At 42.0% G+C, this 19,629-nt stretch overlaps 1 protein-coding gene across 7 annotated transcripts in view; it reads right to left on the bottom strand.

The window, feature by feature from the left end:
* ahi1 (Abelson helper integration site 1) overlaps nt 1-19,629 on the bottom strand; it is a 344,784-nt gene that overhangs the window by 84,813 nt on the left and 240,342 nt on the right. Inside the window, exon 22 of one of the 7 annotated variants that reach the window (XM_067984832.1) lies at nt 463-719. The exons of the other annotated variants lie outside the window; for them this stretch is intronic. Within the exon in view, the coding sequence (XP_067840933.1) occupies nt 670-719 (50 nt within the window). The 3' untranslated portion in view covers nt 463-669. Of the gene's footprint in view, nt 1-462; nt 720-19,629 lie in introns of those variants that run through there. 7 annotated transcript variants of the gene reach the window in all.

Below are 19,629 nucleotides of genomic sequence, written 5' to 3'. Positions count from 1 at the left end.
GTTTAGAACAACGAGAGGTGACCTCATTGAAACATAAGATTCTGAGAGGGCTTTACAGGTTAGATGCTGAGAGGCTGTTTCCCCTGGCTGGAGAGTCTAGAACTAGGGGACATAGTCTCAGGATAAGGGGTCGAACATTTAAGACTGAGATAAGGTCAAATTTCTTCACTCAGAGGGTTGTGAATCTTTGGAATTCTCTACCCCAGAGGGCTGTGGATGCTCAGTCATTGAGTATATTCAAGACTGAGATTGATAGATTTTTGGACTCTAAGGGAATCAAGGAATATGGAGGTCAGACGGGAAAGTGGAGCTGAGGTCGAAGGTCAGCCGTGATCTTATTGAACGGCGGAGCAGGTTCGAGGGGCTGGATGGCCTACTCCTGCTCCTATTTATGTTCTTATGTTCTTATGATTCCACAATCTGGCCATTGCACTCCTACAAAATGCTATCTGCAATTTTGTTTTAGTCCACCTTTATTTTCTCAGTAACTGAAATTTCTAATGTCCAAAATAAGTGTTTAAACAAAAAAATGTTTAATTCAAAAAATTACCTATTCGGAATAACATGACTAAATTTATCCATTTTATTGTGCAATCTGATCATGCACAGTGTACCTAATTTCCCTGGATGCATCAGTACCGGTCAGCTGTACTGCTGGAATATTTTCTTTTAGCTTCTCGCCAAAATTTGAGAGAGGTCCTCTATGCACTTTGTTTTTCCTGTGAAAAGTTGATAAAGCTGTTACAAAAGCATATGGGATCCTTGGCTTTATAAACAGAGGCATAGAGTACAAAAGCCAGGAAGTTATGCTAAACTTTTATAAAATCACTGGATAGGCCTCTGCTGGAGTATTGTGTCCAATTCTGGGCACCACACTTTTGGAAGGATGTCAAAGCCTTGGAGAGATTGCAGAGGAGATTTATCAGAATGGTACCAGGGATGAGGGACTTCAGTTATGAGGAGAGATTAGAGAAGCTGGGATTGTGCTCCTTAGTGCAAAGAAGGTAATGGGGAGATTTAATAGAAGTGTTCAAAATTATGTGAGGTTTTGATAAAGTAAGGAGAAACAGTTTCTATTGGCAAGTGAGTTGGTAACCAGATGATACAGATGTAAGATAACTGACAAAAGAACCAAAGGAGATACGAGATTTTTTTTTAAAACACAGCTAGTTGTTACTTCTGAAAGGGTGTTAGAAGCAGGTTTAATAGTAACTTTCAAAAGGGAACTGGATATACACTAGAAAAGGAAACATTTGCAGGGCTATGGGGAAAGAGTGGGGGCGGGGTGGAACTAATTGGATAGCTTATATAAAAAGCCGGCACGATGGGGCGAATGCCCGCCTTCTGTTCTGTATGATTCTATTAACGTCCAATTTCATTAACTACTTCCACAAAGAAGTAAAGAAAGAAATAGCATTTATAAAGCTCCTTTCACATCGTCACAAAGTTCCAAACTGTTCCACAGCCAATGAATTACCTTTGAAGTGCAGTTACTGTTGTCTTGTAGGCTAATGTGGCAGCAAATTTGTACACAACAATCCCACAAACAGCAAATGAATTAAGATAAAACAATCTGTTTTGGTGCTCTTAATTGAAGGCTGAATGTTGGCTAGGACACTGAGATAAGCTTCTCGGCTCTTTGAATCAATCTTGATTAATCTCTGCATCCTGTTCTGGCCTTGATTAAAGAGTTGCTTCCTCCTCCTCCTCAAAGGTTAAGGTGGTTCTTATTGCAAAATTGTGAAGCATGTAGATGACAGTTTTGTTGGAAACCCTGGTGGAGTTGTACTGTAATATGTCCTTGATTTGTCAAGACATCTGATGCACTACTTGAAGATGCCAATGATATGCTCTATAATTGGTACCTGCATCAGCTTTGTCAAATCTGTTCTTTGCTTTTGTCCCTGGCTGCCACAAAGGCTGAACAGCCAGGGCTGAAGATAGCAGCTTTAGTCTCCAAGGAGCCATTCTGCCTTCAACTTCAAATAATCTTGGCATAGATAACTGTCTTAAAACAAAAACATTATGGCTGCTGCTTCGGAAATGCGCATTGTGCTGCATAATAAGATTTTGTTGATCACTGAGCAGCTGCACACTGATCTAATAGAAGCCCTTTCTTTTCACATTGGCAATGCGTTATGCTCAGTGATCTGAATGGCCACATGGATGCCCTTGGACTTTGGGCCGGTTAACCATGCAATAAAATTGGGTAGCATTGTCATGTTATTCAATCGGAAAATAAATTGTTATTGGCAGAATGCATCACTTATCTGATAAGTCTCTGAACAGCAAATTGGCTGATACTGCAGATATCCCCTGCGCTAGCAGGTTCATTAAGGGAAATTGTTACCTTGACTACCACTGCAGTACTATCCCTGTAGTGTGAGGTTGTCTGCATTTCTCCTAAAATGAGATGCCACAGATCTGTAACTGCCTACCTGCCAAATCAAAGCCTGTAGAGGCAGTTCGCCATCACTAATGGTTAGCTGTACCCAAACCTGTGGCTACGGTAGTAACATATTGGCAGGTGTAACCAATTTGCCTCTGGAGCTATCACACATCCTTTCTTTGTTCCTTTTTGTCTTCTTCCATTCTTAAATTCACTGAGTGGGGATTATGGAAAGCAATCCTTGTAGCTTAAAACGATGTGGCAGCAAAAAGAAATCAACAGTAGTACAGTTTTAATAGAGCAGTTCTTGACATGAGAACTCGAGATGAGTGAGTTAGGCACACTGCACGTGTGGGGTGTGAAAGCAGGAAAATTGCAGCGTGCACCTTTATGCAGTGTCGATAATTTGCAGTGCAAATGAAGGTCTCGCGGATTCTGTGCAAGAGCGCACTTCTGGCAGGAAACAAAGGCCAGGATTTCACCTGCAACTGACAGAAAGCAAATGCACTGAAGAACTTGTGATTTTCTGGCCTCGGCATGCAAAATTCTCATTAGCATTGGCAATTATGCAAATGACAATGTCAAGGCTAAATTTTAATATTTAGATCCGTATGCTGTGTAGTCTGGTCAATCTAAAATGCCTTAAAAAATGCTATATATCTGTGGAACCAAAGCCAGTGAGCTGTCTAAAATTGACTGCTTTTCAGCCCCATTGCTACGTGATAAGAAAGGCCGTTTGTGATTTTCAAACTTCCTGAAGTGAAAGGGAAATGCGCAAACAACCTTAAACATATGCATGGAGGACATGAGATATGAACTAGAGTCCTTGATTATATCAGATAAATAATGCCACAAATGTTTTGTGGATTAAGAAATTGCAACAGAACAAGGGAAGCCAGTTTAAGTAATTAGGCAAAATTCCTTGAGCAATTCACTCAGCCTAAACAGCATCTCCTTAGCGATGTTTAAACGTAAAGGTCAAAAATAATATAAAGGTCAAAAATAATATAAAGGCTCAGTAGAAATATTTAAATCGATACAGGGCTGCATTTTCCTCTGCCATTCTGCCTGAAATAGGGTGGTATAGCAGAAGTAAATCAAAGAAAATAAGGTGGGGAAGCCTACTGCTGCATTCCCACCCTGATCTGGATTTCCCTCCTCCTGGCCCAGCACGATAGTCTACTGGCCAGCGACTCACATGCAAATAAAGGCAGAGCCTAGAAACCCAGCTGATTTCATGATCTTCTGCTACTGATAATGCTGACTGCAGGTGGCAGTAGTCCCTAGAATCATAGAAAGTAACGGCACAGAAGGAGGCCATTTGGCCCATTGTGCCTGTGCCGGCTATTCATCTTAATCCCAATTTCCAGCACTTGGTCCATAGCCCTGTAGGATACGGCACTTCAAGTGCACATCCAAATACTTTTTAAATGAGTTGAGGGTTTCTGCCTCTACCACCCTCTCATGTAGTGAGCTCCAGACCCCCACTACCCTCTGGGTGAAAAGATTTCTCCTCAGCTCCCCTCTAATCCTTCTACAAATTACTTTAAAATCTATGCCCCTTGGTCACTGACCCCTCTGCTAAGGGAAATAGGTCCTCTCTAGGCCTCTATCTAGGCCCCTCATAATTTTATACATCTTAATTAAAATCACCCCTCAGCCTCCTCTGCTCCCAAGAAAACAAGCCCAGCCTATCCAATCTTTCCTCAAAGCGAAAAGTCTCCAGTGCTGGCAACATCCTCATAAGTCTCCTCTGTACCCTCTCTAGTGCAATCATAGCTTTCCTGTAATGTGGTGACCAGAACTGTAAGCAGGACTCAAGCTGTGGCCTAACTCGTGTTTTATACAGTCCTAGCATAACGTCCCTGCTTTTATATTCAATACTCGGCTAATAAAGGAAAGTATCCCGTATACCTTTTTAACCACCTTATCTACCTGTCCTCTACCTTCAGGGATCTGTAGACATGTAATACAAGGTCCCTCTGTTCCTCTACACCTCTCAGTATCCCCCCATTTATTGCGTATTCCCTTGCCTTGTTTGCCCTCCTCATATGCATTACCTCACACTTCTCCAGATTGAATTCCATTTGCCACTTTTCTGCCCACCTGACCAGTCTATTGATATCTTCCTGCAGTCTACAGCTTTCTCCCCACTATCAACCACATGGTCAATTTTTGTATCATTTGCAAACTTCTTAATCATGTCCCTTACATTTAGGTCCAAATCATTTGTATATACCATAAAAAGCAATGGACCTAGTACTGAGCCCTGGGAAACCCCACTGGAAACAGCCTACCAGTCACAAAAACACCCGTCGACCATTACCCTTTGCTTCCTGCCACTGAGCCAATTTTGGATCCAACTTGTCACTTTCCCTTAGATCCCATAGGCTTTTATTTTTCTGACCAGTCTGCCATGTGGGACCTTGCTAAAATCCATGTACACTACATCAAACAGGCTACCCTCATCGACCCTCCTTGTTACTTCCTCAAAAAATTCAATCAAGTTAATCAGATACGACCTTCCTTTAACAAATCCATGTTAACTGTCCTTGATTAATCTGTGCCTTTCTAAATGACAATTAATACTGTCCCTCAGAATTGTTTCCAATAATTTGCCCACCACCAAGGTAAGACTTACTAGCCTGTAATTACTCGGTTTATTCGTTTCTCTCTTTTTAAACAACGGTACAACATTAGCAGTCCTCCAATCCTCGGGCACCACGCCTGTAGCCAGGGAGGATTTGAAAACGATGGTCAGAGCTTCCGCTATTTCCTCCCTTGCTTCTTTTAACAGCTTGGGATACATTTCATCCGGGCCTGGCGATATATCTACTTTCAAAGATGCTAATCCCCTTAATATTTCCTCCTTCACTATGTTTATCCCATCCAATATTTCAAGCTCCTCCTCTTTAAATACAGTGTCTGCATCGCCCCCCTTGTTTTGTGAAGACAAGCGCAAAGTATTCATTAAGAACCATACCCACATCTTCCGCCTCCAAACATAGGTTACCTTTTTGGTCCCTAACAGGCCCTACTCTTTCCTTAGTTATCCTCTTGTTCTTTATGTATTTATAAAACATTTTTGGGTTTTCCTTGATTTCACTTGTCAGTATTTTTTCATGCCCTCTCTTTGCTTTCCTAATCTTTTTAATTTCACCCCTACACTTCCTTTACTCCTCTAGGTTTTCTGCAGTATTGCCTTATCTTACCCCGTATGCTCCTGGTCAACCAGGGGGCTCTAGATTTGGCATTCCCATCCTTTTTCTTTGTGGGAACATATTTACTCTGAACCCTCACTATCTCCCCCTTGAATGCCTCCCACTGTTCTGACACTGATTTACCTTCAAGTAGCTGTTTCTAGTCCACTTTTGCTAAATAATTTCTCAGCTTAGTAAAAAGTTTGCCTTTCCCCAATTAAGGGCTTTTACTCCCCTAGGGGGAGCTGTGGAAGGTTTGCTTCAGAGGGAGGGGCCTTTCTTCTGGTGCTGTAGTGGGTGACCTTCTACCTGCACTTTCCTCATTGACAGTAGTGGGTTCTCTCCTGGTCACAGTGATCCCGTTGGGAGCCTAATCTGCATAAGTAATGAGCTCCAACTCAGGAAGATGGATCGGGGTCATGGTGGGATTAGAGTGGCAGGCAGAAGTCCTACCCTGACTCTCCTCCAGTGGGAGAAGGCAAATCATGCCCATAGAGACTACTTCTGTTAATTCAAAGTCATTGTTTTCTTCAAAAATGTTAAATTTAACAGTAGTTCAAATTAAGCATTAGAGGTGTTTTAGTGATTGCAATTCAAATTAATACAAGTCGAATTAAGCAACTTCAAATTCAGAGTACACTGTACAAGCAAATAAAAAGCAACAAGGATCTAAGAGTATTAGTCAGTTGAAAGCATAAGAGGTAAGAAGGCAATTGAAATGGCAATACAGATTAGAACCCCAGGAATTTAATGATTGGATTAAGAACATAAGAAATAGGAGCAGGAGTAGGCCAATCGGCCCCTCAAGCCTGCTCCGCCATTCAATAAGATCATGGCTGATCTGATCCTAACCTCAAATCTAAATTCATGTCCAATTTCCTGCCCGTCCCCGTAACCCCTAATTCCCTTTACTTCTAGGAAACTGCCTATTTCTGTTTTAAATTTATTTAATGATGTAGCTTCCACAGCTTCCTGGGGCAGCAAATTCCACAGACCTACCACCCTCTGAGTGAAGAAGTTTCTCCTCATCTCAGTTTTGAAAGAGCAGCCCCTTATTCTAAGATTATGCCCCCTAGTTCTAGTTTCACCCATCCTTGGGAACATCCTTACCGCATCCACCCGATCAAGCCCCTTCACAATCTTATATGTTTCAATAAGATCACCTCTCATTCTTCTGAACTCCAATGAGTAGAGTCCCAATCTACTCAACCTCTCCTCAAATGTCCACCCCCTCATCCCCGGGATTAACCGAGTGAACCTTCTTTGTACTGCCTCGAGAGCAAGTATGTCTTTTCTTAAGTATGGAGACCAAAACTGTATGCAGTATTCCAGGTGCGGTCTCACCAATACCTTATATAACTGCAGCAATACCTCCCTGTTTTTATATTCTATCCCCCTAGCAATAAAAGCCAACATTCCGTTGGCCTTCTTGATCACCTGCTGCACCTGCATACTAACTTTTTGATTTTCTTGCACTAGGACCCCCAGATCCCTTTGTACTGCAGTACTTTCCAGTTTCTCGCCATTAAGATAATAACTTGCTCTGATTTTTTCCTGCCAAAGTGCATAACCTCACATTTTCCATTATTGTATTGCATCTGCCAAATCTCCGGCCACTCACCCAGCCTGTCTATATCCCCTTATAGGTTTTTTATGTCCTCCTCACTCTCTACTTTCCCTCCCATCTTTGTATCATCTGCAATCTTTGATATGTTACACTCGGTCCCCTCCTCCAAATCGTTATAGATTGTAAAGAGTTGGGGACCCAGCACCGACCCCTGCGGAACACCACTGGCTACAGGTTGCCAGTCCGAGAATGTACCATTTATCCCAACTCTCTGCTTCCTGTTAGATAACCAATCCTCCACCCATGCCAGAATATTACCCCCAATCCAGTGATTCTTTATCTTGAGCAATAATCTTTTATGTGGCACCTTGTCGAATGCCTTCTGGAAGTCTAAATACACTACGTCCACTGGTTCCCCTTTATCCACCCTGTACGTTATATCCTCAAAGAACTCAAGCAAATTTGTCAGACACGACTTCCCCTTCATAAAGCCATGCTGACTTTGTCCTATTAAATTATGTTTATCCAAATGTTCTGCTACTGTCTCCTTAATAATAGGCTCCAAAATTTTATCCACCACAGATGTTAAGCTAACTGGTCTATAATTTCCAGCCTTCTGCCTACTACCCTTTTTAAATAAGGGTGTTACATTGGCAGTTTTCCAATCTGCCGGGACCTTTGCCGAGTCCAGAGAATTTTGGAAAATTATTACCAAAGCATCCACAATCCCTACTGCCACTTCCCTCAAGACCCTAGGATGTAAGCCATCAGGTCCAGGGGATTTATCCGCCTTGAGTCCCATTAATTTACTGAGTACCAATTCCTTAGTGATTTTAATCGTATTTAGCTCCTCCCCCCCTAGAGCCCCCCGTTTGTCCAGTGTTGGGATATTCTTAGTGTCCTCTACCGTAAAGACTGAAACAAAATATTTGTTCAGCATTTTTGCCATCTCCATGTTTCCCACCATTAATTTCCCGGTCCCATCCTCTAAAGGACCTACGTTTGCCTTAGCCACCCTTTTTCTTTTTATATAACTGTGGAAACTCTTGCTATCTGTTTTTATATTTTTTGCTAATTTATTTTCATAATCTATCTTCCCTTTCTTAATGAATCCTTTCGTTACTTTTTGCTGTCTTTTGAAGACTTCCCAATCTTCTATCCTCCCACTAAGTTTGGCTACCTTATATGTCCTTGTTTTTAGTAGGATACTATCCTTAATTTCTTTACTTAGCCACGGATGGCTGTCATTTCTTTACACCCTTTTTTCCTCAGTGGAATATATATTTTTTGAAATTTGTAAAATAACTCCTTAAATGAACACCACTGCTCATGTACCGTCTTACCCTTTAATCTATTTTCCCAGTCCACTTTAATCAATTCCGCTCTCATACCATCATAGTCACCCTCTAATTGGATATGGAATGTAACCATGTTATGGTCACTCATTCCAAGGGGATCCTTAACTAGGACATTATTAATTAATCCTGGCTCATTACACAGGACCAGGTCCAAGGTTGCTTGCCCCCTTGTTGGTTCAGTTACATACTGCTCAAGAAATCCATCCCTAATACACTCAATAAACTCTTCCTCAAGGCTACCCTGCCCAATTTGATTTGTCCAGTTAATATGATAGTTAAAATCCCCCATAATTATAGCTGTTCCCTTATTACATGCCCCGACTATTTCCTGATTAATACTTCTTCCAGCAGAGTTGCAACTATTAGGAGGCCTATATACTACGCCCACGCGTGTTTTTTGCCCCTTATTATTCCTTATCTCCACCCAAACTGTTTCATTATCCTAATCCTTTGTCCCGATATCATTTCTCTGTATTACAGTGATTCCTTCCTTTATTAACATAGCCACCCCACCTCCCCTTCCTTCCTGCCTGTCCTTCCTGATTGTTAAATACCCTGGCATATTTAATTCCCAGTCGTTGTCACCCTGCAGCCATGTTTCTGTAATGGCCATAAGATCATACCCATACGTCGTTATTTGTGCCGTTGACTCGTTTAACACATCTGAAAAGATAAGCCCCGAAGAGATACACAAACCTCGTAAACAGACTAGGTCTGTAGAAGGGAACACAGGAAATATTGAAAATTATGTGGAGTATATTTTCGTTCAAAGAAATGTTTCAGCCAAAAGAGTAAACTTTTTTTCCTCTCATTGTTATCATAGAATGGTTACAACACAGAAGGAGGCCATTTGGTCCGTCAAGCCCAAGCCGGCTCTCTGCAAAAGCAAACCAGCTGGTCCCACTCTCCCACCCTTTACCCGTAGCCCTGCAGATTTTTTCTCTTCAAGTTTTTATTCAATTCTCTTTTGAAAGCCAAGACTGAATCTGACTCCGCCACCCTTTCAGGCAGTGAATTCCAGATCATAACCACTTATATTCCACATTTTAATAATACCTCTGTAGTACTCCACACATTAAAAAAATAGTTTGGAAGATGAATTCATGGAATGCATTTGAGACAGTTTTCTAGAACATTATGTTGAGGAACCAACTAAGAAACAGGCTATTTTAGATCTAGTATTGTGTAATGAGACAGGGTTAGTTAGTAATCTTATATTTAAGAATCCTCTGGGGCAGAGTGATCATAATATGAGAATTTCATATTGAGTTTCACAGTGATGTAGTTAAGTCCAAAACTAGGATCTTAAATTTAAACAAAGCCAATTACGTAGGTATGAGGGGCGAGTTGGCTAAGGTAAATTGGGAAATTAGATTAAAAGATATGATGGTAGATAAGCAATGGCGATCATTTAAAGAAATAATTCATAATTCTCAATGAATATACATTCCATTGAGGAATAATTATTCATCTGTGGCTAACTACAGAAGTTAAGGATAATAAAAGAGGGGGCTTACAATGTTGTCAAAAAGAGTAGTAAGCCTGAGGATTGGGAGGGTTTTAGAAATCAGCAACGGGTGACCAAGAAAATGATAGAGAGAAAATTGAATATGAGAGTAAACTAGCAAGAAACATTAAAACAGATTGTAAGAGCTTCTACAAGTATGAAAAAAGGAAGAGATTAGCGAAAGTAAACGTGGGTCCCTTAGAGGCAGAGACAGGAGAAATTATAAATGATGAATAATTCACAGTAGAAGACACAAAAACATACCAGAAATAGTGAGGAACTTAAAGTAATTTATATTAAAGAAAGAGTACTGGAGAAATTAATGGGACTAAAAGCTGACAAATCCCCAGGACCTGATGACCTACATCGTTGGATTTTAAAAGAGGTGGCTGCAGAGATAGTGGATGCATTGGTTTTGATCGTCTAGAATTCCCTAGATTCTAGAACAGTCCCCATGGATTGGAAGGTAGCAAATGTAACCCTGATATTCAAAAAAGGAGGGGGAGAGTAAACAGGGAACTATAGACCAGTTAGCCGGACATGAGTAGCAGGGGAAATGATAGAATCTATTAATAAGGACATAGTAACTGGGCACTTAGAAAATCATAAATATGATTAGGCAGAGTCAACAGAGTTCTATGAAAGGGAAATTCTGTTTGACAAATCTATTAGAGTTTTTCTGAGGGTGTAATAAGCAGGGTAGATAAGGGGGAACCAGTGGATGTAGTATATTTGGATTTTCAAAAGGCAGTCGATAAGATTTTTAAAAATTCGTTCATGGGATGTGGGCGTCACTGGCGAGGCCAGCATTTATTGCCAATCAATAATTGACCTCGAGAAGGTGGTGGTGAGCCACCTTCTTCAACCGCAGCAGTCCGTGTAGTGAAGGTTCTCTCACAGTGCTGTTAGGAAGGGAGTTGCAGGATTTTGACCCAGCGACGATGAAGTAACGGCGATATATTTCCAAGTCGGGATGGTGTGTGACTTGGAGGGGAACGTGCAGGTGGTGGTGTTCCCATGTGCCTGCTGCTCTTGTCCTTCTAGGTGGTAGAGGTCGTGGGCTTGGGAGGTGCTGTCGAAGAAGCCTTGGCGAGTTGCTGCAGTGCATCCTGTAGATGGTACACACTGCAGCCACTGTGTGCCGGTGGTGAAGGGAGTGAATGTTTAGGGTGATGGATGGGGTGCCAATCAAGCGGGCTGCTTTGTCCTGGATGGTGTCGAGCTTCTTGAGTGTTGTTGGAGCTGCACTCATCCAGACAAGTGGAGAGTATTCCATCACACTCCTGACTTGTGCCTTGTAGATGGTGGAAAGGCTTTGGGGAGTCAGGAGGTGAGTAACTTGCCGCAGAATACCCAGCCTCTGACCTGCTCTTGTAGCCACAGTATTTATATGGCTGGTCCAGTTAAGTTTCTGGTCAATGGTGACCCCCAGGATGTTGATGGTGGGGGATTCGGCGATGGTAATGTCGTTGAATGTCAAGGGGAGGTGGTTAGACTCTCACTTGTTGGAGATGGTCATTGCCTGGCACTTGTCTGGCGCGACTGTTATTTGCCACTTATCAGCCCAAGCCTGGATGTTGTCCAGGTCTTGCTGCATGCGGGCTTGGACTGCTTCATTATCTGAGGGATTGCGAATGGAACTGAACACAGTGCAATCATTAGCGAACATCCCCATTTCTGACCTTATGATGGAGGGAAGGTCATTGATGAAGCAGCTGAAGATGGTTGGGCCTAGGACACCGCCCTGAGGAACTCCTGCAGCAATGCCCTGGGGCTGAGATGATTGGCCTCCTACAACCACTACCATCTTCCTTTGTGCTAGGTATGACTCCAGCCACTGGAGAGATTTCCCCCCGATTCCCATTGACTTCGAGTGTGGCACCAAGGAGCCCTAGTAAAATTGGTCATATGCTGCCTTGATGTCAAGGGCAGTCACTCTCACCTCACCTCTGGAATTCAGCTCTTTTGTCCATGTTTGGACTAAGGCTGTAATGAGGTCTGGCCCCGAGTGGTCCTGGTTGAACCCAAACTGAGCATCGGTGAGCAGGTTATTGGTGAGTAAGTGCTGCTTGATAGCACTGTCGATGACACCTTCCATCACTTTGCTGATGATTGAGAGTAGACTGATGGGGCGGTAATTGGCTGGATTGGATTTGTCCTGCTTTTTGTGGACAGGACATACCTGGGCAATTTTCCACATTGTCGGGTAGATGCCAGTGTTGTAGCTGTACTGGCATAAGAGGGTGCTACACAAGATTAGGGCTCATGAGATCGGGGGTGATATTAGCATGGATTGAGGATTGGTTAATAGACAGAAAACAGAAAGTAGGAATAAACAGGTCATTTTCGGGTTGGCAGGTTGTAACTAGTGGTGTGCCGCAAGGATCAGTGCTTGGAACTCAGCTGTTTACAATATACATCAATGACTTCGATGAGGGGACTGAGTGTAATGTATCCAAGTTTGCTGACTATACAAAGCTAGGCGGGAAAGTAAGCTGTGAGGAGGATGCAAAGATACTGCAAAGGGATCTAGGCAGGTTAAGTGAGTGGGCGAGAAGGTGGCAGGTAGAGTATAATGTGGGGAAATGTGATATTACCCACTTTGATAAGAAAAATAGAAAAGCAGAATTTTTTTTAAAAAAAGGTGAGAGACTAAGAAATGTTGATAGTCAGAGTGATTTGTACATGAATCATAGAAAGTTAACATGCAGGTATAACAAGCAATTAGGAAGGCAAATGGTATATCGTCCTTTATTGCAAGGGAGTTAGAGTATAAGAGTAAGGAGGTCTTGCTGCAATTATATAGGACTCTGGTGAGACCACACTTGGAGTACTGTGTACAGTTTTGGTCTCCTCACCTAAGGAAGGATGTACTTGCCTTAGAGGCAGTGCAATGAAGGTTCACTAGATTGATTCCTGGGATGAGAGGGTTGTCCTATGAGCAGAGATTGAGTAGAATGGGCCTATACTCTCTGGAGTTTAGAAGAATGAGAGGTGATCTCATTGAAATGTATAAAATTCTGAGAGGGCTTGACAGGATAGATGCTGAGAGGCTGTTTACCCGGGGGGGGGGGGGGGGGGGGGGAGTCTGGAACTAGGGGTCAAAGTCTCAAGATAAGCGCTGGGCCATTTAGGACAGAGATGCGGAAAAATTTCTTCACGGAGAGGGTTGTGAATCTTTGGAATTCTCTACCCCAGAGGGCTGTGGATGCTCAGTCGTTGAATATATTCAAGGCTGAGATCGATGGATATTTGGACACCAAAGGAATTAAGCAATATGGGGATAGAGCAGGAAAGTGGAGTTGAGGTCGAAGATCAGCCAAGATCTTATTGATGGCGGAGCAGGCTGGAGGGGCCGTATGGCCTAGTTCTTCTCCCATTTCTAATGTTCTTACGTACAATCTTGTATATGTGTGTGCAATTCTTATCCATCAATCTTACTTCCAGTTGTCACGATTTTTGTATCATTTCATTTAATATTGAAACTGTAGCAGTTTGTCGATAAGTCAATCGAATCACTCAAATATTTTTGTCCCCCACTTTCTCAGTAACTGAAATTTCTTGTGTCCAAAATGAGGTTTAAAAAATACAAAAAAAATTACATATTTCACAACAATATGATTAAATTTATCCATTGAATTGACTTTTGTGTCTTTTAATAGCTTCACTAAAGATTTACTTAAAGACCTCAGCCTAGGCTAGGACTTGATATTTTAACCAGAGCAGTGACTCTGTTTACTAGCAGATGCTACAGTATGAGCACGTGCACTGTGCACAATTACTCAGGATGGATCAGTAGCATTTCAGTTAGCCAAACAATTAAAATGTTTCTCTCAATCTCTAACAAAATCCATTTCCAGAAAATCCAGAAGAATTCCGCAACTCTTCTGAACAGGTACATGTGGCCTCAGTTTAACATCTCATCTAAAAGATTACACCTCTGAAAATGCTGCACTCCCTCAGTATTCTATTGAAGTATCAGTCTAGATTATGTGATCAAATTGTCGACGGGGACTAAAAATTACGATCTTCTGCCTCAGAGGTGCTGCCACCAAGCTTAACTGATACTTGATAGTGAGGAAACAGTGAGGGAAGTCTATGAATAAAAAAAAGCAAAAACTGAACCAATCAAATTGCTCTTGAAATCTGTACTGCTGCTATTTTTTTTCAGTAACTGAAATTTCTTTTGTACTCTTGGAATGAAAAGTATCCTCTGCACACCATTAGGATAAACACAGGTTAGTAACAGGGAGACTCACTAATAAACTGAAGCAATAATCTGTTCAAATACCTGTAATAAAAAAGCATTTTTGTCTACGATGTCTTTCTTTCGATCACAGTACATATAGAATTAAAAACCTGGTTCGCACACTGAAAATCCCACAGGTGATTTTGATACACAAAGCACCAGGATATAGATGTCGTCAGGTATCTGAGGGAGGGGCCAATCCATTCAATTCATATAGAAGCAGCTTGTGTGTTTTATTTGTACATATGTTTGATTGGCACCTCTCAATTTTATTTGTCCCCATCATTCTTTGAAAAAAATGTATTTCTCAGCCTGTCTTGTTTAAATTGTGGCATAAAGTCATAGATAGGCAAATCAGAGACTGTGGATGGTTGATAATTAGGAATCTTGTGTCTGTCCCAGCTTATTTTGCAGTTTAGTGGAGCAGATTTAACTGTATGCTGTTTTCTAACAGGCATAGTTAAGCCTATAACTACTGAAAATCTAGTGTGTCATTGTTTCTGTTAACTTATCCATTTATTATTTAATAAATTTGTTTGGTAGTTCATTGCTTTACCTGTAGTCTAAAGGAGAGCTTATTCTGAAATAGAGGAAAATTACGCAAGGGCAGGTGATATAACTAGTAACCAAAATAGAACAAGGGCTTTCTACAAATTACCTTGATATTGGGTAGGTAACAGTACACTCTAAATTTTAGAGTGAGGGCTTGCCTGGGGGAGTAATCTGAGATACTGAACCTGTGTAAAATATCTAGAGTGAAGACCTAAAAACTTAACAAAAAGCAAAATGCTGCTGATGCTGGCAATCTGAAATTAAAACAGAGAATGCTGGAAACACACATCAGGTCAGGCAGCAGAGGAAAGTAGAGTTAACGTTTCAGGTTGATGGCCTTTTGTCAGAACCCAAAAGCATAATGGGCCAGAATTTGCCGTAGCAGGGCATCTTATGACATTTGCCATTAGTTAGACTTGTCCCTACACCCTTCAGCTCAAAAAAACTTTGCCCACAAACAGGGCATCTGGGGCCTGAATGAACAGGGCAACCAACAGGGTATCTCCTTAACCAATCAGATTGAAGGATTGGGAAACAAATACAGGAAGGACTAAGGAGGAGGGTTTAATCAGAGAGGGTGAATTCAATGTCAAATCAGGTACAGAAAGAGAAATAAAAAGGGAAAGAAAGATTGCATTAGAGAGAGGAAAGAGATTGAAAGGAAAGTTTGAAAACCTGAAGGAATGAGACTCCACACTTGTAATAGTTAATTTTCTGTGCCAGAGAGGTTGATTAGCAGTGAATAACAATTATCGCATCGTTAAAAGGGTACTTACGTTTGCAATGACTAGGTTTAACATTCGGTGATGAATTTACTGGGCAATTAATGGGCAAATACAAGAACAACTTGTATTTATATAGCACCTTTAACGTAGTAAAACATTCCAAGGCGCATCACAGGAGCGTTATTGAACGAAATTTGACACCGAGCTACATAAGGAGATATTAGGACAGGTGACCAAAAGCTTGGTCAAAGAGCTAGGTTTTAAGGAGTTTCTTAAAGGAGGAGACAGAGGTAGAGAGGCGGAGAGCTTTAGGGAGGGAATTCCTGAGCTTAGAACCTAGGCAGCTGAAGGCACAACTGCCAATGGTAGAGCGATTAAAATCGGGGATGCGCAAGAGCCCAGAATTGGAGGATTGTAGGGCTGGAGGAGGTTTCAGAGATAGGGAAGGACGAGGCCATGGAGGAATTTGAAAATGAGGATGAGAACTTTAAAATCGAAGCATTCCCAGAGCAGGATCCAACGTAGGTCAGCGAGCAGAGAGGTGATGGGTGAACGATTGGTGAAAGTTAAGATACTGGCAGCAGTACAGAAAATCAGGGAGTCTCAGGGAGAAATGCCATTTCCGCGAAGCTAACGGTGGAGCGGCGCAACGCAGACAGCAACTTTTGGATATTCACAATTTCCCCTCGCCTGAAGTTGATGTACCATTTACCCATAATGGCACGCGCCATTAGCCATGCTGTTATTTTGACCGCAGATTCTGGCCCAATGTTATCAGTGTAAATTACATTGTATTGTTGGGGCCCCAACCAAAACCGATGGACAGTTGGGCTTTGTTCTGTTCCTAAAAATTCAGTGGGTGGATTTTCCTCTGCCCTGCTCCCAAATAGCATCCACAAAAACAGATGCAACGCAGATTACAAATAGATACTAATCCTTCCCCCCCATTATACACCCGAATAGCACTGCAACAAACTTTCTCGATCTCTTTTTCAGTGTACACCTGACAAGGGCGCAGCAATGTAAACTACATATAAAGGCACATCAAATTGCTTTGCACAAGATTTTCTCCAATAGCGCTGAGTGCAAATCAAGGGCAAACTCCACCCACTTCAAGGGTTAAGTTACGAGGAGAGATTACACAAATTGGGGTTGTATTCTCTGGAGTTTAGAAGGTTAAGGGGTAATCTGATTGAAGTTTATAAGATATTAAGGGGTGGATAGAGAGAAACTATTTCCGCTGGTTGGGGATTCTAGGAGTAGGGAGCACAGTCTAAAAATTAGAGCCAGACCTTTCAGGAGCGAGATTAGAAAACATTTCTACACACAAAGGGTGGTAGAAGTTTGGAACTCTCTTCCACAAACGGCAATTGATACTAGCTCAATTGCTAAATTTAAATCTGAGATAGATAGCTTTTTGGCAACCAAAGGTATGAAGGGATATGGGCCAAAGACAGGTATATGGAGTTAGATCACAGATCAGCCATGATCTTATCAAATGGCGGAGCAGGCACGAGGGGCTGAATGGCCTACTCCTGTTCCTATGGTGCTACTGCTACTCGAGCTGCTGCATCGGTGTTAAAGAGGCAGAAAAATATCAGCTTTGGGAAGACAACAGTGAATTCTAGCTGTCTCAAAAATGCAGTAACAGATTCAAAATTAAAACAGGAAATGCTGGAAATACTCAGCAAGTCTGGCAGCATCTGTGGAGAAAGAAACAGAGTTAACATTTCAGGTTGATGACCTTTCGTCAGAAGTTGAACATTTAACAGTTTTTAAGCAAGTACAGAGCCAGGCAAAGGAGTTGAGGGGGAGGGGTGCTGAAAGAGAGAGGGAGGAAAGAACCAAAGGGAAGGTCTCTGATAGGTTGGAGGGCAGGAGTGATTAAATGACAAAAGGGATGATGGTGCAAGGAGGATGGTAATAGGACAAGTAAAGAAAGAAAAGATGGGTCTAGAGAAGCTGTAAATGGCAACAGCAGAAGCATTACCAGCATCTGCTGTCTGAAAAAAATGGGAGAAATGGTTATGATCTGAAGTTGTTGAGTTCAGAAGGTTGTAAAGTGCCAAATCGAAAGCTGAGGTGCTGTACCTCGAGCTTCATTGGAACAGTGTAGGAGGCCAAGGACAGAGAGGTTATAGTGGGAGTGGGATGGAGAATTAAAATGGCAAGCAACTGGAAGGTCAGGGTCATGCTTACAGACTGAGTGGAGGTGTTCAGTAAAGCGATCACCCAATCTGTGGTTGGTCTCCCCAATGTAGAGGAAAACCGATCAAGCCCAACAGAAGCTCGAAGAACAGCATCTCATCTTTCGATAAGGCACTTTACAACCTTCTGGACTCACTGATTTCAATAACTTCAGATCATAACCACTGCTCCCATTTTTTCAGACAGCAAGTGCTGGTAATGATCCTGCTGTTGCCATTTACAGCTCCTCTAGACCCATATTTTGTTTCTTTACTTGTCCCATTACCACCCTCCTGGCCTTGCATCATCATCCCTTTTGTCATTTAATCACTCCTGCCCTCCATCCTATCAGAGACCTTCCATTTTGTTCTTTCCTCCCCTCCCCTCCACCCCTTCTCCTGGCTCTGTACTTGTTTAAAAACTGTTAAATCTTCAACTTCTCCCAGTTCTGATGAAAGGTCATTGACCTGAAACGTTAACTCTTTCTTTCTCCACAGATGCTGCCTGACTTGCTGAGTATTTCCAGCATTTTCTGTTTTTATTTCAGGTTTCCAACATCTGCAGTATTTTGCTTTTGATTCAGTAACAGGTCCAATCTGGTTCCTAGTCCTAGAGTGGCACAATAATCCAGATTTCAGCACAAACCTCTGTTGTGGGGCTCTTCCTACACCATCCCCTTTAATGTTGCTGTTACATACCATACATATGTTTTACATGACTACAGTTGACAATTTTAACTCCTGTTACTATGTATTGCAAGTAGCTATAAGTAAAGCCTAGTCCATAAATTGTAGAGAAATGTTCCCTTTACCACAGACCTTGATTGAGTTCTTTGATGAAGTAATAGAGGGTTGATGAGGGTAGTGTGATTGATGTTGTGCATATGGACTTTCAAAAGACGTCTGATAAAGTACCACACTATAGAGTTGTTAGCAACATTTTACAACTGAGTGGCTTGCTAGGCCATTTCAGAGGGCAATTAAGAGTCAACCACATTGCTGTGGGTCTGGAGTCATATATAGGCCAGACTGGGTAAGGACGGCAGGTTTGCTTCCCTAAAGGACATTAGTGAACCAGATGGGTTTTTACGACAATCCGGTAGTTTCATGACCATTACTGATACTAGTATTTTAATTCCAGATTTTTATTTAATTAATTGAATTTAATTTAAATTCCCCAGCTGCCGTGGCGGGATTTGAACTCATGACTGCGGATTATTAGTCCAGGCCTCTGGATTACTGGTCCAGTAACATAACCACTATGCTACCGTACCTGGAACTCCCTTCTTAACAGCACTGCGGGAGAACCTTCACCAAACGGACTGCAGCGGTTCAAGAAGGCAGCACACCACCACCTTCTCAAGGGCAATCAGGGATGGGCAATAAATGCCGGCCTCGCCAGCGATGCCCACATCCCATGAACGAATAAAAAAAAATTGAAGCCCATGGGATTAAAGGGGCAGTAGCTGCGTGGATACGAAATTGGCTAAGGGACAGAAAGCAGAGAGTGGTGGTGAATGGTTGTTTTTCAGACTGGAGGGAAGTGTGCACTGGTGTCCTCCAGAGGTCAGTGTTGGGACCACTGCTCTTTTGAAATATATTAATGACCTGGACTTGGGTATACAGGGCATAATTTCAAAGTTTACAGATGACATGAAACTCGGAAATATCGTAAACAATGAGGAAGATAGGAACAGACTTCAGGAGGACATACAGACTGGTGAAATGGGCATACATATGGAAGACAAAATTTAACGCAGAGAAGTGTGAAATGATTAATTTTGGTAGGAAGAATGAAGAGAGGCAATATAAACTAAATGGTACAATTTGAAAGAGGGTGCAGGAACAGAGAGACCTGGGGGTGTACGTACGCAAGTCTTTGAAGGTCGCAGGACA

Source organism: Heptranchias perlo, chromosome 5, assembly GCF_035084215.1.
Source record: "Heptranchias perlo isolate sHepPer1 chromosome 5, sHepPer1.hap1, whole genome shotgun sequence".
In the NCBI taxonomy this organism is placed as follows: Eukaryota; Metazoa; Chordata; class Chondrichthyes; order Hexanchiformes; family Hexanchidae; genus Heptranchias; species Heptranchias perlo.
The sequence above is the reverse complement of the archived record's forward strand: the minus strand, read 5'-3'. Positions and strand labels throughout refer to the sequence as shown.